Here is a 26,342-nt window from a genome sequence, read left to right on the forward strand (position 1 = left end):
GTAGGTCATGTTTCTCTTGTACCACTTGCTAAGAACTGAATACCCACAGCCATAAACACTTGCAAGCATCAATCCCTGACTTGGCGGCTCTTGCTACAAAGTGGCAAGCATCAAACGCCACCCTCACCTGATGCTTGGCCGTCTCCATACCCTCCAGAATTGTCGTCTTGAAGTCCTCCTGCTTGCCCTGTGGAAGGAAAGAGGAGAACTCAGGGACCTTACTCCATAAATTAAATTCATATCTGGACATAAAGGCCTAGTAGCTGGTGATTCAGGAGCTCATCACCAACTAGTAAACCCATATTCAGCGAGTTCCTTCTTCTGGAATCATGGTCCAGGGCATCACACTGTAGTCTTCCAAATTCTGATCCATGTAATGGCAACTTTACACATCCGGTTCTTGTTGGAAGGCAGGAGTACAAAGTACACAGTATGTCTGATTGCCAAATACTTGTAAATCAGTCTTATTTAACAGACAGAGGACATGGGGGTAAGGGAGGAGGTTAAATTTCTTTTAAGATCCCATTGAAAGACTAAAAGAATGGGTGTAATTTGGGCTCTAGGGACCTAAGTTGCAAACAGAGCAATCAACTCAAGAATTCATGAAACTACCTAAAAAGAATCGGCACAAAATATTCTGCAAAAGACGGAAAGATTCTCCCCTTCTCTTCAAAACGACTGAAAGCAGAGGCCATGGGGCATAAGACATTCAGACCAAAAAACCTGATGCTACAAGTGTGTCAGTATTGCCTTGCCATGCTTCAGAACACACCTAGCAGAATTATGTGCCAGAAAACTGGAGCTAGGAGTTTCTTCTCATCCAGTGTGGGAACAAGCACTAAAATCCTGTAGAAACATGCACCAGTCTATGGAAACAAGTCTTGATGAGAGTTTGGCTTGATGACTAATCAGATCAAGTAACTTTAAGAGATGAGTCAAGCATACCTGAGAAGGCCAATCAAAAAGTGAGTGTAGACTATTTAATTAATACTAGAATCTATCACCCCCAAAGAGATGTTTTTAAGCTTCTATCCCTCTGGGTAACACTGAAAGAATCAAGTATAATCTCTGAAAAACACAGAAGCATCACTCAAGTGATCCAAATTTGGGTTGCTTTATTTAACATGGTTTTATTTGAAAAATAAATGTCCCAAGTTGGAAGCAGAATTGATTACTCAATATTAAACAGAACCTCCTGTATATCAAGTAGATTTAGGAACCTAAGGCCTTATGAGACCTATAAAGTTTAACCACAGAATCTGCCTTGGTCTCAGAGCTTCAAGGATTTATAGAGAAGATGATGTTTTCTCTTCAGTGATGATAAAATAAAAAGGAATGATTGAATTAAGCGGCAACAGTAAGATCTTAAATTAGATATAAGAATTTCATGACAGTGACATTAACAGGATGTAAAAAATTTTTTTCTAAATTTTTAAAATGAGACATTTTACTTATTAAATGATTTGTGTACATTCTTGCCTTAAGGATTTCTAAGCTCTATGACTGTATAATTCCTAAGCAAATACAACTTTGCACATGGCAGTGAAATGCACCAAAAATCTGTCTTGTCACTGTGGCACTTGAAAAGAGCATGGAGTTATTTGGTAACTGGAAATACCTCACAGATAAAGCTCTAAATTCATCTTTAAAATACAGTGCCTATGTAACATACCTGATTTAAATACTAAGTAAAATTAATTCACAGGAAACTGTCAAACTACGTATTCCTAGAGATTTATTTCAGCTGAGTTAGCTCTCTTTAGTCCCTATTAGAGACCAATTAAAACAAAAAATTAAGATTTGACATACTTAAAGCAATAACATTCTACATATGGCTCCCAAGCCCTTGAAATGAGGTAGCATTAATATCTCAGAAAACCAAGGTTGGGCAGCTACTCCAGACCAAATGCTTTGGATAGTTTCCCAATCTCACAAGATCTTTCTCAGGTTAGCAGACATCAGTTTCTCCTTATCTTTTTTCCTTTTCTGCCTTTTCTTTCCCTATATATCTAAGCCTTTCCCTGCCTTTTTTTTTTCTTTTTTAACTAGCTATAGTCTACTTTCTTTCTTTTTGCTTTTTAGAGGGGGAAAGGCAGGGCAATTGGGGTTAAGTGACTTGCCCAAGGTCACACGGCTATTAAGTGTTCAGTGTCTGAGGTCACATTTGAACTCAGGTCCTCCTGACTCCAGGGCTGGTGCTCTATTCATGGCGCCACCTAGCCACCCCCTAAAGTCTACTTTCTGTTATTAAGTCATATTTTAAAGCTTTATGATCCTTGTCAACTTAAAAAGTGGATGAGTGAACTTTTACATCATTCTCCCAAGCACCTATCCCAAATTTTAGCTCTCAAATGTACTGAAGTTTCCCTTTATTTTGCTAGTATGTGGTCCTTTACAATTTTTTTCCCCCCTGTGGGTCATTGGTACTTAAGAGTAATCAGAACGTTTCTCTTAATTTAGCTGCTGTGAAGTAGAAGGTGAACGAATAAAAGTTTAAAGGAAAAGAAAAGAATGCAAGAAGTTTCAATTCTGGATCTGAAGAGTAACAAAACCAAAATTTTAAAAGGTTGTGGAAAAATACTGTTGTCTGGTTAAAGCAGAATAGTAGTAATACCAGGATCACTAAAACAACATTCAAGTCTTCTGGGAAGACAAAGAGTAGAACAGACATGGGATTGCAGGGATAAAGGAAGTAAATGTAGGAATGCAACACCACAATTTCCTTTAAATAAAAGAAATAAAACAGAATAACAGGCCATACAACATGAGAATGGTGAAAAACAAAAGAGCACAAGCAATTTATTATTGTGTATTTTTGTATTTCTACTTTATAAATTGAAGGTTTCCATTAAATGTAATTCAACAGGTAATTTTTATTAATAAGAGTTTACTATATGTAAGGCACTATGCTAGGCTCCAGGAATACAAAGACAAAAATTAATTAGTCTTTGCCCTCAAGGCACTTACATTCTGAAGGTGGAGAGGAATCAAAGTGTACAAGTTAGTGGTAAATACAAAGTAATTTCAGGAGGAAGAATGAAAATAACTGGACATCAGCAAAGAATGAACTGTGCTTTTAAAGAAGTTAAGGAATCTATTAGGTAGACGTGAGGAAGAAGCCCATTCCAGATGCAAGGAAAAGGAGGGAGGAAATAATAGGGTCATGTATGGTGAACAGCTAGTGGGTCAGTGTAACTAGAATACAAAGTAGATGAAAGAGAAGAATATAAAAGTAAGACAGAAAAGGCAAGCAGAAGTCAGACTGCGATGGGTTTTAAATGTCATGCTAAGGGGTCTTGTCCTTTATCTTAGAGGCAATAGAGAACCACTGATGATTTTTGAGTAGGGGTTATGACTGATTAGATTTAGATTTTAGGAATATCAATTTAGCAGTTGGTCTACCTTCATTCATCATTTTTTGTTGTTTTTCTGAATACACACTGCTGTAAAAGTATTCATAAATATTGCCATTCACTTGTCAGCTATGCTAAGAATACAGGTTACAATACATCTGTCTGACTTATAGTCCAACTAGCCTAGTGTGTTCTGACGATGGCATGAAAGAATGTATTGTAGGCACCAATGGTTGTCCACCCATGATGTCAAACAGCAAAGTTTAAGGGGGAGGTCACTGAAATTTCTAGCTTCCCCTTACTAACCTGTTAGAGCCATCATTCATGAACGACTGTAAATGCTTTGGGAATCTATTTTATATGTTCACTTTGTTATCACCTTGAGGTAAAACTTTTAAACATTACCACATGCTGTGTAGAAGATGCCCTTTTCTCATGAAATCCTCTTGAGCTTTAAGTGGGTTACTGAATTCTATTAAATTACATTTGGAAGTAGTCTGTGTTCACGCACTATATCACGTCATTACAGACTTCAATCATGTCCCCTCTGTCTTCCTTGTTCCAGAAAGAACACTTGGTCTTTTTAGTCTGTTCTTCAGCCTCTGTGGTTATCTTAGTTGTCCCGTTCTAGATCTAGATCTAGATCTAGTATTTCTAAGTATTGCTTTGACCAGATAGAAGACTTAAGGAACGCCAACACCAGGGTTTCATATAAGGACGATGTCATCTGCCTGTTCCTCTCATTTCATCTTCTTCCTGAGAAGGCCCAGTATGTTGAACATCTTCCTCTGGGAACACCATGGATCAACATCTCATGGACTATAACAGCATAAATATATGGACATAGATTTGCTTCAACTTAGTACATAAGAAAGAGAACCAGAAGGTGCAGAGAAATGTTTTATGTTTATAGAGGGAGTATTCACACCAAATCATCACTCAATCAATAAACTTTTATTAAGTCGTTGTTTGCCAAGCATTTTCCTAAGTGCTAGGGATACAGAGACAAAATAAAACAGTTCTTGATGTCAGGGAGCTTACAGTCACTGGAGAAACCATCCAAGTACTACAGTAGGCATGAAATTAAGACTTATAGTTCCCCCATGTCTAATCTGGAGCCCTAGTTACACTGGAAATTTGCTAAGTACTCATTTTAACCAATCTGACCAAACCCTCCTACTTTTGAATGGATAGAAGTAGGATGGGTGATGTCAACTACATCAGTAACTTTACCATTTTGACATTTAGACAGAAATGTTGGGTTACTTCTGGAAACGTTAAGAAAAGGTTTTTCAAAATTTTTGTAAAATATCTCACAGAGGCAGCATATGCATAGTTATTAGAGAGTCAGCCTTAGAAGTAGGAAGAGCTGGACTCAAGCCCTGCCTCTGACACAATACTGGCTGTGTGAATCTGGTCAAGTCATTTAACCACACAGTGCGTTAGACTAGGAATCAACAAACTAGACACTGTAAGTCAAATGCAGCCTGACATCTGCTTGGTGCTGACCAAGCTAAGAATTGTTTTTACATTTTAAAATGAAGTTTTATTATACTTTAAAATGTAAAAACCACCCAGAACTCACATGGTGAGACAAAAGACAGGCACAGCCAGAGTTTGCTGACCATTGCTTTGGACAAGTCTCACAGACTTTTAAGTTGCTGAGAAGTTACAGATCCGCATTAGTAGAGGAAAATTTTCCTTTTCTAGGGAATTCTCTCTATGAATGAAATCATAGGTCCAGTCACTTTAAGCACCCTTGTAAACTTTCAATACAGCAAAATTCCCCTTTTCAAAGAATAAAAATTAAGCAGGTCAAGCCAATATTTTGAAATCTGCTTGATGTCTTGGGGAGGTTGAAACTTTCAATACCTCACTAACAGTTCTAACAGCTAAAACAAACTGCTTTATAGCTGGCACTTGGAATAAGTATACAATTCAAATTCACTGAATTACACACTGACAGATCATTTCTGCTAAACTGGGAATTCAAGCTCTGTTCAAGAACTGAACAGGGTGAATGACATTAAATGAGGCAGTAGAGTACAGTCTGAGGGCCCTGGTTCAAATAAAGGCTCTGCCACTATCTGTGGGGCCTTGAGTAAATCACCTTAATTCTCTGGACCTCAAGTTTCTTCATCTTTAAAATGAGAAGACTGCATTAGATGATCCAGATCCTATAAAAGTAAATACTACTTTAGAAAGATGAACTGACTATACTCTGCAAAGAATAGATTTTAGGAAAAACTGAATGGCACAGTAGATAGAAATCAGGAGAGTCTTGGGTTCAAGTCTCACCTCTTAGTCTATACAACAAAGAACAAGTTATTTAACTTCTCTGAATCTGTTTCTTCCTCTTTAAACTGCTGACCATATCATCTGTACTGCCTATCTCTCAGAGTTGCTGTGGAGGAAGCAGATGAACGTCAAATGTAAATGGTGAAGCACTATATGGATGTCAGCTATTACTTTAAGAGGAAATGAAGACTGGAGGATGGTGAGCATTCAAAAGCCACTAGAATAATCTAGACCCAAGGTGATGAGAGCCTGGGAGAAAATGGTAAAAATGGAAATGGAGCTGGTAATACTCAAGACAGTGCTAACAGTGAATCAACATAAGACTTGGTGGCAAAATGAATATAGATGATGAAAGGAAAGGAGGAAAAAATACATAATCCTTAAATTTCAAGACTGGGAAAACTGGTGCCAGCAGAAGAAATGGGAAAGGGGGGCTTACAGATAAGGAGACTTTTTTGGATGAGAGATAAAGTGATAAGGTCAGTTTTATACATTCTGAGTTTGAGAAGACCAACAGTAAATTCAATTAGAAGGAAAGAATCCTGCAGGCAATTAGAAATATAATATTAGAATGAACACAAAAGCTGTAGTTACAGATTTTAAAGTAATCGGCTCTGAAAAGGTGGCCGAAAGAGGGAAAGCATTTCAAAAGGAAAAAAGCACTTTAAATGTGCTGACGCCTCCATTAGAGCCTACTACTCTTAGCATCACCATGAATCTTGGCACAGGAATGACCATGAATTCTCAAAGTCTGTGGCAGTGGAGCATGAGTTCTAGCATGGCAGGTCTAGGAGCTGGGAAAGTTCCAAATGCAGATCCAGTGATGGGACACATCTGTTGGTCAGAGACTAGCCATGCTAACGTTCAGAGAGATTCATCACCAGCAGGCTGGCCCCCAAGTATGAATCTCTGCAAATCACAGAAATTCGCTGAAGACAGATACGAAGAGGCAGAAGGGCTAAGATCTACACAGATCTGGCCATGATACTCCCCAACCACAAATCAGGGACTCCCTACTGCGTCTAGCATGAACTCTTCATTCACAGCACTGAAAGTTTCCAGACAATCTAGACTCACTTCCCCTAAATCTCCTCACCATATTTTACATTTCAGCCAAACTGGCCTCTTTTCAGTCTCTGAATTCCATTCCTCACCTACCTGCACAGGTTGTACCCGAGCCTGAAATAGTCTCCTTCCTCACCTTGGCTTTGCTCGAGGCTCCTCACAGATGCCACCTTCTATAGGAAGTCTTTTCTGGTCCCCTTCTGTTTGTGAGTAAGCTCTCCCTCCTCAAATTCTCAAGCAGGCATACACTTATTGGAGAACACAGTGTATCATCTCCCCCTAAAGCTCCAAGATCCTAGAGGGCAGGCATGTTCTCTCTTTGTATGCACAGTATCCGGCATAGGTATTAAGTGCCTACCACTACCACGCAAGGTGCTGCATACTGGGGACATCAAAAAAAGGTAAGAGTACTACTATGCATATCACAGGGAGTGAAAAAACAACTGCTGAACCAAGCTGAAGGACATCAGCGGAAGGAGCAAGCAAACCATCACAATCGTCAGTCTTCCAAGTACTCAAATGTAGGAGAGAATGACGCTTGAAAATGTCATTTGGGGCCCGGATCCCCAAACCAAACAACAGCAAGAGCAGCACAACTTAAATGCCCAGCTTGGGCTGCCAATCGGGGGGAGATCGCATCACAGGCTTGAGAGCCAAGCTGCGAGGCACCTCGGAGATCACGCCTCTACTGTCCTCATTTCAGAGGCAGAAAAACGAAGGCCCACAGAGCACAAGTGATTTCTGCCCATGGCCACATAGCTAATGGCAGAGGAGTGCTCTGAATGCTCCAAACCTAGAGCACTCCTTCCCTTCCTCCCTCTCACTGACACCCCCACTCCTCATGCCCCATGTTTCATGAAGAAGATGATATTGAGTTGGGCCTTAAAAAGAATAATCAGGATTTCAACAGATGAAGATTAGAAGGGGAAGAAGTAGTGAAGAAAGGTACTCTAGGCACAAGGAATAGCATGAACAAAAAGAACTCGGGACTGAATTTTCTGTATAAAATTCCTGATTTCCTTATTCCTGCCGTTTATTTGTGGCAGTTTATTAATAACCACTTTTCATAGATCAGTTTCATATTTTCAAAGAATTTTCACATGTAATTATTTCATTTGGTCCTCATAACTCTTCGAGGTAGTAAAGAGAGGAGTAGCCTCATTTTAAAGACGAGAAAGCACATACAAAAAGACCCATCTCACGGCTAGTTTATAACAAAGCAAGGCCTCAACCCCAGGTTTGTCTCTCAGCTCAGTGTTCTTTCCACTGTACCATGCAAAAAGGAATACTGAAATGCCAGGATAGCATAATTACTAAAAATGTTAGCTCATCTTTTGTTTTAGTCTATATTTTGCCAAAAAATGAAACAACTAAATTAAATCAAACCAAATAAACCAACTTCACTAAGCTAGATATCATTGTCTCCCAAGAAATAAAGATGAGGCTTTAGGACATGAAGTATGTATAGTATTCATACTGATTTCATTTAAGTAAAAAATGTTCAGAATTTCATGGAAATCAAGATGATGTAAACAAAAGGTAGCATTTAAAAAATAATTTACCAGGAAGTTCAATTTATGTGCATACTACATGCAAAAAGGTAAATTTGGTGAATTCAGATGCACTCTCTTTTGCACTCATTGCTGCATGTTTTTGCTCTTACTTTACACCAGCTAGTTACAAGAGAGACACAGATAAAATCAGTTTGACTAAATTAAAAAGAGGATAAATTGGTCTCTTCCTCTTCCCAGAGAACCATAACTTATAATGAAGAGAAGAGTTCAGCAAAACCAGTCAACACATAAAAAAGGTCTGAGAATTAGCATTTGCAATGTTCCATTGCCATAGAGCTCCCTCCCAACTTCTGGAGACAGCCTCTCCCCTTTTCTTTGGGCCCGGGGACGGCCACTACAATTGGGCGACATTCGATTTCCGCTGTTTTGTTGTTGCTGCCCCTTCTACTTATGTTGTTATAGTCACCGTGTGGACTCCTTCCCTGGATCTGCTCTCTTCACTTCTCACTGGCTCCACACTGCTCTGTATTTAACATGTCTGCTGCTTCTTATCACAGAGCAATATTCTGTCACCTCCATGTACCACAATGTGTTTGATTATTCCCCAATCAATGCACATTTACTTTGGTTCCCATGCTTTGCAATCACAAAAAGTGTTGTGGTCAATAACTTGGTGTACATGGAACCTCTTTTTTGGTCACTGAAATGTATACCCAACAAGGGGATCCCTGAGTCAAAGAATATGTGACGTCTAAGTAACTTTACTCCTAGGCTTAGGCTCTCACTAGAGGGCAGAAGAGATGAGGAAAGAAGGTTCTACAGAGATAAGCACTGAAGGATAACACCCAAAAAAAAAAAAAAGGCACAAGACAGTAAGGTTTGCAAAACTAACATTCATGTGAAGTGTAAGTAATTAATTCCACTATGAGAACAAATCTGCACCCCAAGGATAACTTAATCCCTTCTGATTAGTGGCTGGCAAGAGAAACAAGTTAGGGTATTCATTTTCTGCAATTCTTAACCAAAAGAGAAAGCTCTCTCCCTGAACACCACCTGAAAGTGCTTCAAGAAATGGCGATATTAAAAAGCTATTCGAGATGTTGGTGTAAGGGATTGCTGACTCAAAGAAAAAAATTCCAGCCTATCTTGTACTAATAACTCTTGGAGGAAAAAACAAAGATGAGCTCACTTTAAACCCTAAGTATTTTTTTTTTGCCTTCTAGAATATTATAGGACACTTTTAAGTCTTTGCTTTAAAATATACTTAAACCTATAAAACAGTGGGATAAGACATTATTATTCAAAGCCTATCATAACAAAAGTCTCTATGTACCTAAAATTCAATTCAATAAATATTTATTAAGCATTTATGTTGTTTTTGTTGTTGTTGGGTCATTTCATTTGAGTCTGACTCTTCATGACCCCTTTTGGGTTTTTTTTTTTTAAGCAAAGATACTTAGAGTGGTTTGCCATTTCCTTCTCTAGCTCTTTTTACAGATAAAGAAACAAGGGTGCGGCTAGGTGGCGCAGTGAATAGAGCACCGGCCCTGGAGTCTGGAGGACATGAGTTCAAATCCAGCCTCAGACACTTCACACATACACATACACACAAAACTAGCTGTGTGACCTTGGGCAAGTCACTCAACCCCAATTGCCCTCCAAAAAGCAAAAAAAGAAACTGAGGCAAATAGGGTTAAATGACTTGTCTGAGGCCAGATTTGAATTCAGGAAAATCAGTCTTTCTGACCACAGGCCTGGGGCTCTCATCTACTATACCAGCTAGCTGCCATGTGCCAGGGATTATATTAGATGCTTATAAAGACAAATAAAGGGAAAACACAAAGACAGAAAATTAAATATAAGATCTATACAGTCATGTCTAGGGGGAAGGTGCTAGCCACTAGGGAAAGAGGGTTAGATCCCAGCTTCCTCTAAGGGGCACTAGAGTTGAGCAAAAAGGTAGCAAGGTCCCATATGGGGTCACAACCCACAACTTAAGAAGTGTTAAAGGGTCATAAGTGGAGAGAGTTTAAGAAACCCTGAAGAATATAGGGTCTAGGATGAGAGAAGGGAGTGCACACCAAGCTCTACTCTAGTATCTGGGCAAGGGTAAGGAGATGGGACATATGTTATAGTGTGAGAAGGGGAAGGCACATTATGAAGAGCGGGTGTAGTAGCTAGGGCAAAGGTACTCAAGTACCATTAGATAGGGATAAGGTATACTTGGGCTTAAATATTGCCTCAGGCACTTTCTAGATGTGTGACCTTGGGAAAGTCATTTAATCACTTGGTGCTTCAGTTTCCTGATTTGTAAAAAGATTAGATTCAATGGTCTCCAAGGTCACTTTCAGATCTCAATCTATGATCCTAGGAGAGGCTTTATTTAGCTTTTGCAAGAAGGGTCATTCCCTTACTCTGACTCTGATGCAAAGGAGGGGCTCTGGAGATCATAATGAATGATTTGGAGTAGAGAGCTGAGATGAGGGATCTAGTAAGGAATGAAAAAAAATAATGAAAATCAAAAGAGTTCCAATCCTTGGTGGTGACCAATTACAACTCCAAGAGGCTACCTAAATTTTCTTTTGCACCGAAATTTTGCTATGCTAAATAAAAGTGGAAACCTTTTGTCATCTTTGTTTTATAGAATCTTGAGCACAGAAAGCAAATACCATCTAAATACAAATATTTTAAAAAGGGTATTTATTGTGATGGGATTTAACTATATTTCAAACTATGTTAGCAAATGATTTTAAATGTCTATCCATTTAAAAAACAGGCTACAATTCAAATTTTTTCTAATTCATACTGGACTCATTCCTGAATAAATCCAGATTACCAAGATTTTACTTAAGAGTTCTGGTCTATCAGATGGGAAGGGAACAAAGAAAATGGGTTGTGTAACATGTTCTTGAAAATTTATAATAAACAGAGTGGCAAACCCCATCCATGAAATAACATTGTGAGAAGCAGATTCATTCAGCAAACAGATACTAAGTACCTACTATGTACTAATCACAGACAAGGCTAGATTCCAAAAGGGAGATCTAAAAAAGGTCAGGTTTAAGGGTGAAGAGCTGGAGGGGACCTTGGAAGGCCTTCCCTCCCATTTTACAGACCACAAAGCTGAGACCCAGAGGGGAAGCCATAGTAAGTGTCTGAATGAAGTTTCTGGTTTCCTTTTAAATGCTCGATTATCTATGCATTCACTGTCTCCACATTGCTGGCCTGGCAGACAGGAAGCTGAACACTGAAGAGGCTGGGCAATCCTCCATTTCACTAGACTAGGATTGAAGGTGGCCTTCTCACACTGGCTATTAACTTGTGACTATGTAGTTCACAAGCTAATGTCCATCAATGATCAGCAAATTACCAGCCTGTACCCACTGAAGTGAGTGAATATAGTTTAATCAGAGAGTCTCTAGTTCTCATTAGGAAAATTATACCACAGGGCCTTAAAAAGCCAAACTGGAATTGAATTCAGAGCACTGTGTAGTTTATACCAGGTGAGGCGGAAAGCAGAAATGCTATCTCCATTTTACAGAGGAGGAAACCGAGGCTCATAGATGTGTAAATAATTTGCTGACAATCACACAATTGGTTTCAATTAGTTCCTCAACCTCCAACCAGACCAAGTCTGGTCCGACTCAAAGGTCAGTGAAGAACCTACTTTTCCCTGCTTATTTGGATTCTATGTTCCAAGATCTAACTGGGGAGGGGGAGTGCGTTTCTTGAGCAAGTAAATGAGAACAGCTAAATAAAAAAACCATTAATTTGAACAAAGTATACAGGCCAGTGAAGTCCAGAGACCCTCACTCAAATTTCTACATAAGCCTAATGCCCTGGCACATTCAAGTTCCACTAGGAATACAATGCAAAAAAATTATTATGATAAGAGGCCTCTCTGAAAACATCTTTTTTTCTTCCTAATTTAAACTAAAATCCAGAATCTACTAAATAGGAACATTTTAGCAAATTTCAACAGCCAGGAATATGTACAAGAAGAAAGAAGCAACCTTTATGAAAAACAAGAACAAATCCAACAGCTTTTGTATAAAAATCACCATTATAGGACATTCATTTGAAATCGGTTACTTACTATAGTAGAACCTCATTTATCTGGATTATCTGAAGATAATAAGTCTAAGTCTGAGAAAACTCTTCCAAAAATTGAATTTTTAAAGTACTTTTAAGTGTAACAAAAATAGTCTTTAAAAAATATTACCAGTAAAGCCCCAGTTGGAAAGGAGAAGCACTAGTAGCCAGGGCAGGTCTCTGGGCTTTCTGGTCCTACTCCCTCTACCAAAGCAGACAAGCAACTGCTCAACAACTGAAGAGCCTGAAGAAGCTGCCTGGGGCGGAGCTGGGGCATGTCAGAAGTGGGAGCTGAACCCCAATTTTCCTGACTCATATACTTCCTCTCACATTGTAATTCCATTATAGTAAATGATGATTCCTATGTGTAGAAGAGTATATTCCCTATAGGAATGTTTATTCACCTTAAAATTTGGTATCCATGATGGATTTGCTTATTTGCAGCTTGTGTAATCATCATTTTAGACAAGAATTTTTAAAATAGTTAAAAATCTGAAAAAATGGCATCCAGATTAATGAGGTTTTACTACACTGAAGCAATCACTGATACTCAAGTCCAAAGACAATTTAAGACCCCAAAGCCAGACCTCAAAAACACTTTCACCAACAAAGAATGAGGAAGAAAGGGAGTAGGAAACCATTTAGAAATAGTATGAACAGAAAACTCAAAGTCCAAAGTATTTTCAAGAAAAAGGGAGACTGGTTTTGTATAGAAATAGCAATTTTAAGTAGTAATAACATATCATCCATTAAAATTAGTTACAAGAAGGTTACATGCAAATACACAACCACCTTAGCAAACTGAAAATTTCATCTTATTATCAGAAAGACTAAAATAATATTTATATAAAAAATATGCATGCATGCATGACAGCAAGATCATTTTTCTAAAGCCTCCATCAGCACCATTTTTCTCACACATTATCTGTGTTTCCAGCTATGACTTCTCTCATTTATTTGATTTCCACTTATCGACATTTCCAACAGTCTCCTCAGTATCTCCACCTGGATAGCCTGCTGGTGCCTAAATTCAACATTTCTGGCTTTTGACATTGTTTCCCCCAAAGCAATTCATTCTTCTGACCTCTCTGCTACCACTCTGTCTCCAACACACCACAGTCATTGTAGTGAGTTATTACTGATGCCTGACTCCTCCCTCTACTTCTCAACCAAAATTTTACAATTCTTTGTGCCTCCCAAATCTGGTCCCTCTGCCTGAAAAGGGAAGGAAACTGCCTAGATCAGAGTTCTTATCACATGAATTACTGAATAAGCCTTTTGGACTTTTAGAAGGTCTTCCTTCAGGCCACCCTACACGCTGACACAAGGGCTGCCATCCTAAAACAGTATGTAAAGCCTGTCATCTGGGGCAGCGAGGTGGTGACATGGATAGGGCACAGGACTTGGAGGCAAGACTCAAGTTCATACCCAGCCTCAGGCATTTGCTAGCCATATGACCCTGGGCAAATCACCTCACCTCTAATGGCCTCAGTTTCCTCATCTGTAAAATGGGGATAATAATAGCACCTATTTCCTGGAACTGTTGTGAGGATGATCAAATGAGAACATTTATAAAGTGCTTTGCAGGCCTTAAAGTGCTATAGAAATGCTAGCTGCTATTATTACTATCATTTGCCCACCCCTAAGAATGTTCAACAGAGTCCCCATTGTTTACTGAGTAAATTTTAAACCCCTGTCTGTCATTAATGGTGCTCCAGATCAATTAAAAACAGTATTTTGGGAAGAGGACTGAATTGGAAATCAGGAGGCATATGTACTAGCCCCTGTTATGTGTGACCTTGGGCAAGTCCCTTTAACCCTTCTGGACCTTAGTGTCTGTATCTGTAAAAGAAGGAACTACGCTAAGATCCCTTCTGGCTCTGAAAGGCTTATCAACTCTATCTCCACAAATCAGCTTCAGCCAAACTAATCTATTTATTCATGTCCCCTAATATATTTTGTTACTTTGCTTATCCCGTTCTTCCTGCCTGGTACACCCTTGTACCTTCCTTCTTCCCTCCTGTTCAAATCTTACCCAACTTTCAAGGCAAAGAGCTAGATTTGGGATTAGGTCTGTCTGCTATTTGAGCAAATCCCTGTACCTCTGCTTCCTCGTCTATAAACTGAGGGGGTGGCAAATCTAAAATCTCTTCCACCTCTGACACGTATGGTGGCTCAAATCCCACAGCCTCCAGGAAGCCTTCCCTAACCAGTCACACTGGAGGTATTGATTCCCTCAACTGCTATAAGACTACATCTTTACTCTTCACTTGGAAAGCAGTATTAGCAATTATTTTTTCATGTGTTATGGTTTACCTTCCCAACTAGATTATAAACTCAGAGAAATGTTCTTTACTTCTTTGTGTACTGGGTAATGGGTGTAAATATACTCATGGGAAGTGTCATAACAACAGGAAGAACACATTTAAGGGTGAATTCGTCACTTCCCAGTACCTAAATCTTTTCAATAGGAACATGTTCAATTTTATAATGATGTTCAATGACACCTGAGATTTGATATACAGAAATTCAGTGCCAAATATAGCAGACTCCTCAATTAGCACTTGCTAATCCACTGTGATAACACCTCTACTGGGGGAGCTTCACAGACCTTAAAGAGATTACATGTGAATACTGAGGACACAGTTGAACTGCAGCTCTGGACGGCCTTGGGAAAATGAACAGAATTGGCATCAAAAGAGGCCTACGTCCAGGGTACTTTGGAGCAGATGGCTCAGAGAACACTCAAGTCTGTTCTTGGAAGAATCAACTTACTGCCAAAGCCCATGGAAAACGTTTTGGGCTTGGCAGAGTAACCTTCAAATATAAAGTCAAATGTCCTTTATTTGTTTTATTATCCACTTCATTAATCAATCACACCTAGTAAAAGTGGAAGCCCCACCCAGTTCTCAGAAGCGAGCTCAATCACACAACACGGCATGCTTTTTGTATATTTGGGGAATGTAGGCCAATTTGATTATTAGTCTAGGTAAAACAACAAGATAATCTGCTACAGAATAAACCATAATCCAAATGTATGTTATTTTGTGCTTTCATTGTTCCTCTTCATCAGTACAGAATACCTATGGCTGGCTGAATTTAGAAAGCTGGGAATGAAAAGGAACTGTCATTACAGATGGCAACTGTCTGTTGATGTCGATGCTCCTCCTCTTCTCCCCTGACAGGAGAGAGACCCTTACTTAGCATATGCAGCTTTATTCCTCACCTGACAACCAAAGGCTGGAGGAGGACTGGCAGCTCTCCTAGCTCTACCTCCATGAGAACGCTCAACCTAAATAATCACTACTGCGGTAATATGCGATTTCAAATACAGTCCTGAGAGTCCTCTGTGCTGTTCAAGAGGCTCTTCATAACCTTTTTCCAGTAATTATAGTGCATTTGAAAGCTTTGGCTGCCAAATCCGAAGAGCTAACTCACCAGGTCCCTAGGCTTCTCTCAAAAGAGTCATTTATCCCCTACAATTGACTTTTGTGGAAGCTGGTCAGATCTCATATCCAGGGATCTTCAGGGAATGAAACAAGTTTTACTACTACCATTTGAAAGCCTCTTTCACTGAGATGGCACTGGAAAACCATGCATCAATTTTAATTACATGTGTGTGGCGTCCCATTCAACATTAATAATTAATGTCAGCTTCTTAGATATCAGGATTACTATTGGAAGGGAAACAAATCTTTTTTCAAAAATCTAATCGAAATGCTGTTAAGTCTAAAATACATTAATATCTTACTAGAGTCACAGTTTTAAAAGAAATATCTAAGTTAATTGTTTATCCTCCAAAATAATTAAACAGTTTGATTTTACTGTCAAAATAAGTGTTTTGACAAACAATGTACCCTAACAAAAGAATAAAGTCATTTCCTTACAGACAAGATAACTGAGGTTCACAAATGTGAAAGGATGAGGCTTAAGGTCACATTATGAACAAGGGCCAGTCAGAACTTAAATCCAGTTCTCTGAGGTCCAAAATCCAATCTTCTTTCAATGCTATCAGTTAACTTAAAGGCTAAGAGCTCTTTTAAGAGACTAACCAACCTTCTCAGAACCCAATACTCCTCTAGAATGCTAATACTTTTTTAGCTGAAAATGAACTTGAAAACAAATGCTAACATTCTTTTGTGAGCCTAGGTGTCGGGTCTCTGAGGATATCCCTGTTATGATAGCCTTTTTTTTTTTTTTTATCATATTCTACTGGGGAAATCAATGGAAACAAATAATTTTTTAGGTCTGGGAGGTCAGAATGACCATGCTAGTTAAGTGCCAAAAGTCAGTCTAAAATATGACTAGATTTATAATTCTCATATGAAGAGTCAAGAATAATATCTGAACTCTTAGAAAACACAGAACGCTTTTTATTTAATAAAGGAGAAAAACCTAAATGAGAAATGAACCCACAGTTTTAAAAACTGAGAATCCCTGAATGTGATATGCCACTATACAAAAAGCAGCCCCTGTGCCAGTGGTGTAGGGATGACAGACGGCATGATCAAAAGAAGTTTGTGGTTATCCTGGCAATCTAAGGAGGCTTCCAATAGTCCTCCCCATGTCACAAGAGGCTGGGAATGAGAAATGAAAAGGCTTATCTTTGATGAAAGAGAGACTAAAAATCAGTGGTATGCTAGGCCTGGGGCTATTGTGAATATAAAGAAATTCAAGAAAGGGAGAGATACTTTGCAATAATAATTCGGTAGTAATTATTAAGATGCTTTCAGAGTAGAGAAAGCCTACCAGTTTGAAAAGGATTTAAAAAAAATTTTGTAACCTATCCAGAGGACATCTTAAGCTAAAGGAACCAGGACTTCATGCTATCAGGACTTAATGAGGAATTTTCTAGTTGCCAGGGGTCAGTAGCAACGTAAGAGGTTAGGATTCCCTCACAACCTCCTGTACTTTGTATAAGATTCACTTAGCCAATGTGAGACCTAGACAGTGGGAAAAGGCCACAGGTGCAGCAGGTTCTTGTCTTGACCCTAAATACAACGAATGCCTTCCAGGATATTTCCCACTGAATGCTAGTCACCCTCCTCCTTCCAAGGCTACACCATAACATGTCTAGCTAGGTGCAGAGCTTAGCTAGAACAATTTCAGAACCATTACTGTCTCCCAAATTTAGTCTGTATCAGAGTAGCCACCAACTATTTTGTTCTTCAGATTGGCTTAGGAAAACACCCCTATATCTTTTTACAAACCTCAAACACAAATGTTTTTTTTATCTTCTACCCTCCCTCCCACTCCAGCAACTCCCACCCCACAATAAAACAGTTATCAGACTAGCCCAGGCAACAGCAAAACTGGCTATGATGACTCTAGCAGACAGGAGGGGTGCTTAATTTTATGTGAAATCAGTTAAATATCCTTCAACACTCTTTAGGCACCACCCCAACCTGTAAAAAAATGAGATAACAATCAGTAATGGCTATGACCTTGCTTTCTCTATAAACTTAAGACATTTTAAAGGCCCTGATCCCGATGCTGTCTTTCCAGCTCTCTCTAAAGCAGTTCTTATACTACTGTTTCTTTTCACTATAAGTTCATCCCCTCCAAGCCTTTATTTTTTCTACCAGTTTCAAACTTCTTGTTCTCCCATTAGACTACCCCTTCCCCTTAGTTTGTTTCTGTAAATGCATACACAGACACAGGATACCAACAGCACTGCTTTATGTACACAGAGCCATAAAGACAACACGTGGCAAGAACCCTAGCATCATAAGTCAGAAATCAAGACGGGGACCTCATCAACGTCAGAGTCGTCAAACAATTCCATTAGTTTTTCTCTCTCTAAGACCAGGCACAGACTAGATTTGTGTCTGCAACTCACCAGATGGCTCTTCAGGTTCACTTTCATTCTCCTCCTCTGGAGGGGCTTGAGGAGGAGGGGGAGGAAGCTTCTTCTCCTTCTCTGCTTTGGCATTTCTTTCCTCTTCAGAATAGTACTCATCTTCAGAGAGGTTGGCCAAGCTCTCATCCATTTCTCTGTACTCTACCTATATGTAGACCATGTCAGGGAAAACAAGGTAAAACAGCACCTCAATTAATGCATTCCAAAGTACAGTAAAATAGAAACCAGGCTTCTATTACAGAGATATCTATTCAAAAAAGAACCTCAGTGTACATTTCCTAGCATGAGTGTATTATGCAGCCAAACATTTTCATAAATTCATTTATTCAACAGATTACATCTACTGTGTCTGCTATGGAGAAGACTCTATGTTAGATGCTATGGGAGACACAAGAATGAACGACACACTGGTTGTTTCATGTCCCATTCTGCCATCTCGTATCTCTAACCACATGGGATCTTCGATCTGAGGAGGTATAAATCCACTCAGCTTTGAAACTCCTGGGGGCTGAGCTGACTTGATTGGTAAATGAATGCAAGTCAGTCTAATGGTAAATAATCTAAATGAAATGCACAATGAAGACTTTGATGCCAAGTCATGCCAAGTCAACCGAGATAAACTATAGAAAGATTTCTCAGGATAAACTATGTGGATGAAAGTGCATCAACTTCACTTCTTCCACTGAAGCCTCTTCTCCATTCCCCAGCCAAAAATGATCTTTCTGTCTCTGCATTCCTATAATACTTACAACCTGTCTGTACCATACTCTATTATTTCCTGCAATTTCCTCTATCTACCTCTCCAACCTGAGCTCTTCCTATTCCCCTATATGAATGAACCCTTTGCTCCAGCCAGTCACAAAAGAGCTTTACAAAGTGATTTAGGAAGCAATTTCATATCTATTATCACATTTTATCCTCACAACAGCTCTACAGATGTGGTAGACAGGAAAAACAGGCAAAAGAGATGAGTCAAACTCACTGAACACAACGCTCCTCACACCTTTGGTCATACAATCATTTTGCGTTAATGCTAGCCTGTAATTGCTACTTTTTTCTATATAATATCCCTATCCTGTACATACTGGCAAACATAAATACATATGTATTTATATGTACACATGTATTTATATGTACATATATATAAAATCTTGTTTCCCAAAATAGTTAAGATTTTAACTGCCTTGAAGGCAGTGACCATCTCTTATAATTTACTTATACTAGCACCTAAAAAACAGTCTTTCACACAGGACAAGCACTACAGAAAAGTCTGTGACACAACTATGCTTTGCTATTTTCTAATGTGTGCTGCATTTTTCTATATAAATTATAACTCTCTGAGGGGTAGTACTGCATTTCTGAGCACCCATGCCTCCCAATTCCCCAGTAAGTAATCTTAGATAATAGAATCTCCTATTTCTATGGCACTTTTAAGAAACATAAAGCACTTTCAGGCAGCCCCATAAAGAACAGAGCTTCCATATTATATGTATTTTTACAAGTGAGTTAACCAAGTTTCAGTGTCTCATCCAGGGCTACAAAGTTAGTTAAGTATCAGAGGAGGGATAAGAAGCCAGGTCTCTTCTGACAAAGTCCAGTGTTGTATGACCCCAAAAAAGTCACAACCTTTTTTGACTCTCGTTTTCTCAACAAACAATTGGGTTGGTATGTGTATTGTTTCACATGGGATTGTTACCTGAAATTGTGTGATCAATGATGTTTTTCATAACTGGTAGGGCAAAGGCTAGTCTTATTTCTTTGGTAATTCTCCGAAGTCTATATGCTCTGTTCATGGCAGAGGCATCAATAATAGTTCGTTCACATTTATATTACACTGAGTTTTCACAAATCCTCTTTGAGGAAGGTAGTGTAAGCATTATCTCCATTCTATAGAGGTCCAGAGAAGTGAAGTGACTGGTCCTGCAGGAGAAAGGCCCAGCTCTCTAGACTCGACGGACAAGATCCTTCCAATTCGACAATAAGTTTGAAGAGGTGCAGTGCTGACATTTTTCAAATACATCCAGGAACAGAGAAACGGTGTAGGAACAAATCCAAATCATTCTTGGCTAGTTTCCCTGCTCTGCCACTGGCAGGATCAGAGAAAGAATTTCTCTAGTATTTTAAAAGATCTATTTATTTTGTCCCTGTAGACACAGTCTCCATGACACTGACCCCACGTCTCAGTAAACTGCTTCAGGACAAAAACTTCATCACTTAAAGGCCAACTCTGGTAACAAGTAAAGAAACATAACCCTGACAAATGTGAATTCATTCCATCTCTATTTTATTGTAGTTTCTATCAAAGTCCTGCTCTGAATTCAACAAACATTAAGAGCCTACAATACACCCAGCATGAGAGAGGAGGAAAGGACAACAGCTACAGAACTCTAGAAGCTAGGGTGAATCATGGTACTTATAATCTAGGTTTCTAATTTCAAGACCTCTTTTAAATACAAAAGTCTAAGTGCTCCAGTAGGGATATGGGAGCTCTCAGAGAAAGCCTTTTACCTTTCCCTCTCCTTCCTTGTCACTGAGGTACTCCCACACCTCCCAAGTGTCCTCATCACAAGAACCAGACCACCCTAGGGAGTGTGGTATGGGTATGAGGGTTGGGGAGAGGCTTCTATTTCTAAGCTAGTCAGGTAAGGTCAGCGTGCTATTTGCTGTGAAGAAGGGCACTGTAGTGCTTGAAGGATGCTGTTCTGGGTCTCTAAGCAGAAGGAAAGAGACTCAGAACAGGTCTCTGAGCAGGAGGCATCTGCACTAGAGGTACTACAGTGGCGGATGTAGTAGAGAGGATTCTGTTAGGGGAACTGTCTTACATCCCTATGAAGCACGTAGGGATAGTGAAGTTTAAGAGTACTTGAGTCCTTAGGCTGGGCACAATGAGAGCATGGTTGGGGAGGACCGTCTTTGATCTATAAGGGGGACTGATCAGGAGAGTCCTTGAACAATTTGTCTTAATCCCCAATTAACTGGGGTCTCTAGAGGCATCTGGACCCTCAATTAGGACACAGGGAATTTAAGAAGACTGTGAGTGTGATTCAGGGAGGTAAGACTCACATTGTAAGGGTAGCCCCTCCTCACAGTAAAATACAGCATGATACACATTTATTGAGCTAGTTATGTGCCAGGCTCTGTGCCAAGTGCATCGGATACAAAATAAAAATAAAAGACAGTTCCTGCCCTTAAGGAAGTTACAATCTAATGGGGAAAGACAATACACAAAAGAAAGCTGAGAAGTGAGGGGAGGAGGGAGCCAGAAAGATAACGATGTGTAGCAGAAGACAAAAGTCAACTTCACAATTTATGGAAAATGGAAACAGAACATAAAAGCGCCCTTCACTTCATCTCAGAGGGCAGTTCATGGACAATGCTAGAGAAACTCAAACGCCTTGTTGGAGGAGAGGAAAGAATTCTGAATTCCCTGGGCAGCACAATTTTGGATTCTAGACTTTTAGATAGAGGAGGGAGAATTTCTGAGCAGTAGCAACTCAAATTTGAGAGTTCGTAAGTGCAATAGTTTGGGGATGGAATCTCCTAGAAAAAAAGAATTTCCTAATTCACTGAACAAGTATTTACCAAGTACGTATTAATATTACTACTATGTGCAAGGTACTAGCTAGGTGCTGGGATACAAATCAATCAACAAAAATGTATTAATCACTTACTAAGTGTCAGGCAGTAAGTGCTGGGGATACAAAGGAAGACAAAAACAATTTCCTACCCTCAAAGACCACAGGTTAACAGGAAATAAGTAAATAACTATGTACAAAGACACATAAGTAGAGACGGGAGGGAAAGTTATCTACAGAGCTAGGCCCGCTAGAAAGGAACCCAGAGATTAGCTAGGAGGCACAGCTGAGCAGGAAGAGTATTTCAGACATGGTGAAAAGCAAGATCAAAGTCAGGGGGTCGAGAGATGGAGCATCCTATTGCAGGGACAGCAAGACAGTCAGACTGTGAAGGCTTTAAGTGTCAGAGGACTTCATTTTGGATTTTGGAAGTCATAGGGTTACAGTGATGAAAAGTTCCATCTAGCACTTGTAATTTACTGAGGGAGAGGGAAGGTAACATATACAAAGATCATACAGAGTAATATCAGGCCAGAGTATGAACAACTATGGGATTAGGAAAGGTTTGGTTGTAGAGGAGAGCTACAGATTCCAAGAGGAATCTCAAAATGGAGGTTCAGGGTATAAGTACCAGCCTTTGCGAAAGCATGGAAGTATGACATGCGATGCCATGGATTGAGAACATCAAGTAATAAACAAAACTGAGAACAAAAAAGGGAAAGACTAGAGAGGAAGTGGGTGCAAAACTGCATATGGCTTTCAATTTGAGACAAAGGAGTGTGTATTTCATGGACATCACTCTCCCCCACCCCAAGTCTGTCTCCTTTCTTTCTATCTCTAACAAGGAGAAGACTCTTCTCCTGGTGCAGGTCAATCTATTTGCCTATGGCCTCGAGATTATCCCCTCCCACTTTCTCCAGGAGAGGCCAACCTTAATCATCTCCCCAGCTTTCTCTAATATCCAGCCTCTCCCTTCTTTCCATACTGTCTTCAAACATGCCCAAGTCTCATTCATCCCTTAAAAAAAAAAACTAAGGGGTGCCCATCAACCGAGGAATGGATAAACAAATTATAGTAGACAACTCTTAAAGACTTGCTAATTTTGATCATAGCACAGCGGAGAGAGCACTAGACCTAGAGTCATGAAGACCTGAGGTCAAATGTGACCTCAGACACTTATTAGCTGTGTGACCCTGAGTAAGTCACTTCCCCCTGTTTGCCTCAGTTTCCTCTTCCGTCAAATGAGCTGGAGAAAGAAATGGCAAACTATTCTAGTATCTTGGCCAAGAAAACCCCAAATGGGGTCACAAAGAGTTGAACACAACTAAGGCACAAAAATTTTGACCAGTGCAATGACCAACAATTACAGAGGACCAATGATGAAGCTACCTACCTCCTGAAAAAGAATGATGTACTCAAGATACAGAATAAGGCATATATTTTGGCAATGGTGCTTGATAACATTTATTATAAAGACTTGTTTTTCTTTTTTCCCAGTAAGGGAGGATGAAGGTTGGAAAGATAAAAAATGTGCACTAACTGAAAAAAATTAAAACTACAACTAGATCCCTACCATCCTCTTAACCAACCTATAGCATTTTTTCTCAGCCAAATCCCTAGAAAAAGCTAATCAAACTCAGCTGCCTCCACTTCTTTCCCTCTTATCAGCTCTTTAAGATGTTTTCTGACCTCACCACTAAACTGACCCTCCTTCCTCCAAAGTCACCAATGATCTCTTAATTGACAGATGTGATGACCTTTTCTCAGTCCCATCCTTCTCCAAGTCTTTGTGGTATTTGACATTGCGGACTACCCTTTTCCTCCTGTAGCCTCTTTCCTCTCTGGTCTTTCATAACAAGTCTCCTTTGCTGGGTCATCATTCACATTATGTCTCCTAACTGTTGGTGCACAGTAAGGTTCCATCCAAGGCACCCAAATCTTATCTCCCTAACCTTGTTCTCTTGGTGATCTCATCAGTTCTAATGGCTTTAATAATTTATACCTATTATGCAGGTAACTCACAGATTCATTTATGGAGTCTCCTCCCTAAACTTTAATCCCACACCCCCTATTTTCCTACTGGACTTTTCAAAAAGCATGTCTATGAGACATCCCAAACTCAGTATGTCCCAAAGAGAATTCATTGATTATCTTTCCTCCCTTACAAATCTAGTCAATTGCCAACTCTTGTCTTTTCTACATCCACAAGCTCTCTCTCATTAGTACCTCTTCTCTATTTACATAGCTACCACCTTAGTTCAGTTCCTCATCCCATTTCCCTTAGATGACTGTACAAGGCCTCCTCCCTGACTCAAGCTTTTCTCCACACTAGACAAAGTGATTATCCTTAAGTCTAGCTCTGACCACATCACTGCTCCTCAGCTATGTTCAGGAGTTCCTCTGTCTCCATGAACCTCTCCTTTAGTTTCACGATCTCATCTCAACCTATGTGTCCAGTTTCATTCTACATCGCTGGGCACACTGTCTTCCACTGGCTTTGTGCCTCTGCACTGCCAATCTTCCATGGCTGGAGCAGGCCCTCCTCCCTTCCTCCATGGAAGCCACTCCTAGTCACAGCTCATGCATCCCCTTCTACAAGAAGCCTTTTCTGGTAGTGAACATTATTATAACCGTCTCTCTCAAAATACATTGTATCTAATGACTTTATAGTTGTTCTCTATGCACACACCATATCTTCCCCCCCATTTCCCCACTAAAATCTAAGCACCTTACACTGTGTTTATCGCACATGGCTTTGGCCCACAGATGTTTAATAAATACTTTTTGATTCATTTATTCATTTGTTCTAGGGACAAGAGGGTTTCCATACTGGAAAGGGGACGGCATGGTTCTGGGGTGTCACTCTGGGCCTGTATGCTGTTACAAATGGCCGGGTTTGAGGGGAGTCACCTTCAGTCTCTATGCTGGGGGGTCTTAACCAGGGTAGGAATGGTAGGAATTGGGGGGAATCATCTTAGGTCACTATCTTTGAGGGGGACCCTTCATGCTGGGGTAGGGTCTCTTTGCGGAGGATCTGAGGGGAGTATCTCTCCATTGGGGGGGGGAAATCTCCCCAGATTTCCCTGGGGAGGGGAAGGTCTTCCTCGAAATATATGGGGGGGAAGGTCTCCCTGGACCTCCACCCCAGGGCAGGGGGGGGGCACTTCCTGAGGGAGCCCCTGGGGGGTCTCCATGGTGGGGAGGGAAAGGTCTCCCTGGATCCCCATGGGGACAGTCAGTGGAAGTCTCCCTGGACCTCCTCGCTGGGGTAGGGTCTCCGTGGGGATAGTCTTCCCGGATTTCCATGGAGAAGGTCTCCCTGAATCTCCACGCCGAAGTAGGGTCTGGGAGGGGGGAGCTTCCTGAGGGGGCCCTCGGGGGTCTCCATAGGGATAGTCATCGGGGGATGGTCTCCCTGGATCTCCACGGGGATGGTACCTGGTGGGGGGAGGGAGGGCCCTCCCTGGACCTCCACGCCGGGGTTGGGTCCTGGTGTGTCGGGGGCGCGTTTCCTGAGGGCGCCCCTGAGGATCTCCACGGGGATAGTCATTGGAGGAAGGGGAAGGTCTCCCTGGACCTCCACGCAGGAGTGGGGTCTCCGTGGGGGCAGTAAGTGGGGGGGCCTCCTTTGACCTCCACCGGGGTAGGGTCTCCGTGGGGAGGCGCGCTTCCTGAGGGAGCCCCTGGAGGTCTCCATGGTGGGGAAGGGCTTAAGGGTCCTGGGGAGCCAGCGGCCTCACTCACCTTGGCCCGCTTGCGTCGGCTGGTCCGGCGGCCCTCGGGGGTCTCGGCGATGCCCGTCTCCATAGGCGCCCCGGCAGGTCCCGGAGCTCCGGCGGGGCCGGGCTGCGGCGCTCCGGCGGGGCCCGTCGGCTCTGCCAGGCCCCCGGGAGGCGAGGCCCGCAGCGGCTCCTTCTTGCGGGGCGTGCGCTCCGTGCCCGGCCCCGACCCACTCCCAGCTCCGGCCCCTGGCCCCGGCCCCGCCTCGGCCGAGCCCGCCAGGCCGGCGGCCTGGGGCGCCGCGGTCACCGCCGCCGCCGCCACGGCCGCCGCCGCCTCGGCGCCGTTCTCCGCGCCGCCCGCAGCCCCCGAGCCCGCCTCGGCCCCCGAGGCCGCAGCCGCCGCCGCAGCAGCAGCTGCAGCCGCTGCCGCTGCCGCCGCAGCCGCCGCCGCCGCCTTCTTCCCGGTCAGCATGGCCCGCTGCCTCTCGGACCGCCCGAGCCCACGCTTGCTCCCCTCGGCCACCGCCGAACGCCGCCGCAGCCCCGGGCCTGCCCGCGCGCTCCCGACCAGCGCCGGACAAAGCGTCCCACACCTGGCGGCGGCGGCGCCGCGCACGCTCCAGCACGCCGGCCCAGAGAGCCGTCACGTGACGGGCTAGAGCGGCGGCGCCCCGTGGAGAGCGTTCTTGTGGCCCGGCGCGTTCGGAGGCTGTCCTACATCGCCCCCTGGCGGCCGGAGTACTCTGGCGCCGCCGAGCTCCCAGCTTGCAGCCTCCTTGTCCAGATTCTGATATTGACTGCTTAGGGAAACTCGCCCACGTGGAGCAGGGCCTGCCTGACGCCTTGAGGCAGATGCCAGTCTC

At 41.6% G+C, this 26,342-nt stretch overlaps 1 protein-coding gene across 3 annotated transcripts in view; it reads right to left on the reverse strand.

Moving 5' to 3' along the window:
• KDM1A (lysine demethylase 1A) overlaps positions 1-25,966 on the reverse strand; it is a 77,796-nt gene extending 51,830 nt beyond the window's left edge. For 2 of the 3 annotated variants that reach the window (XM_069079549.1, XM_069079547.1), the window contains exons 1-3: positions 25,502-25,966; positions 18,162-18,327; positions 128-187 (exon numbers count right to left, since the gene is read on the reverse strand). In XM_069079549.1, the coding sequence (XP_068935650.1) occupies positions 128-187; positions 18,162-18,327; positions 25,502-25,951 (676 nt within the window). In that variant the 5' untranslated portion in view covers positions 25,952-25,966. The remainder of the gene's footprint in view (positions 1-127; positions 188-18,161; positions 18,328-25,501) is intronic. The other variant, XM_069079548.1, reaches the window with a different exon arrangement.
• Between the last annotated feature and the right edge of the window lie 376 nt (positions 25,967-26,342).

The sequence above is a fragment of the Petaurus breviceps genome, unplaced genomic scaffold (assembly GCF_028583685.1).
Source record: "Petaurus breviceps papuanus isolate PSGF00001 unplaced genomic scaffold, PetGlider_PUasm1.0 91041, whole genome shotgun sequence".
Classification (NCBI taxonomy): Eukaryota; Metazoa; Chordata; class Mammalia; order Diprotodontia; family Petauridae; genus Petaurus; species Petaurus breviceps.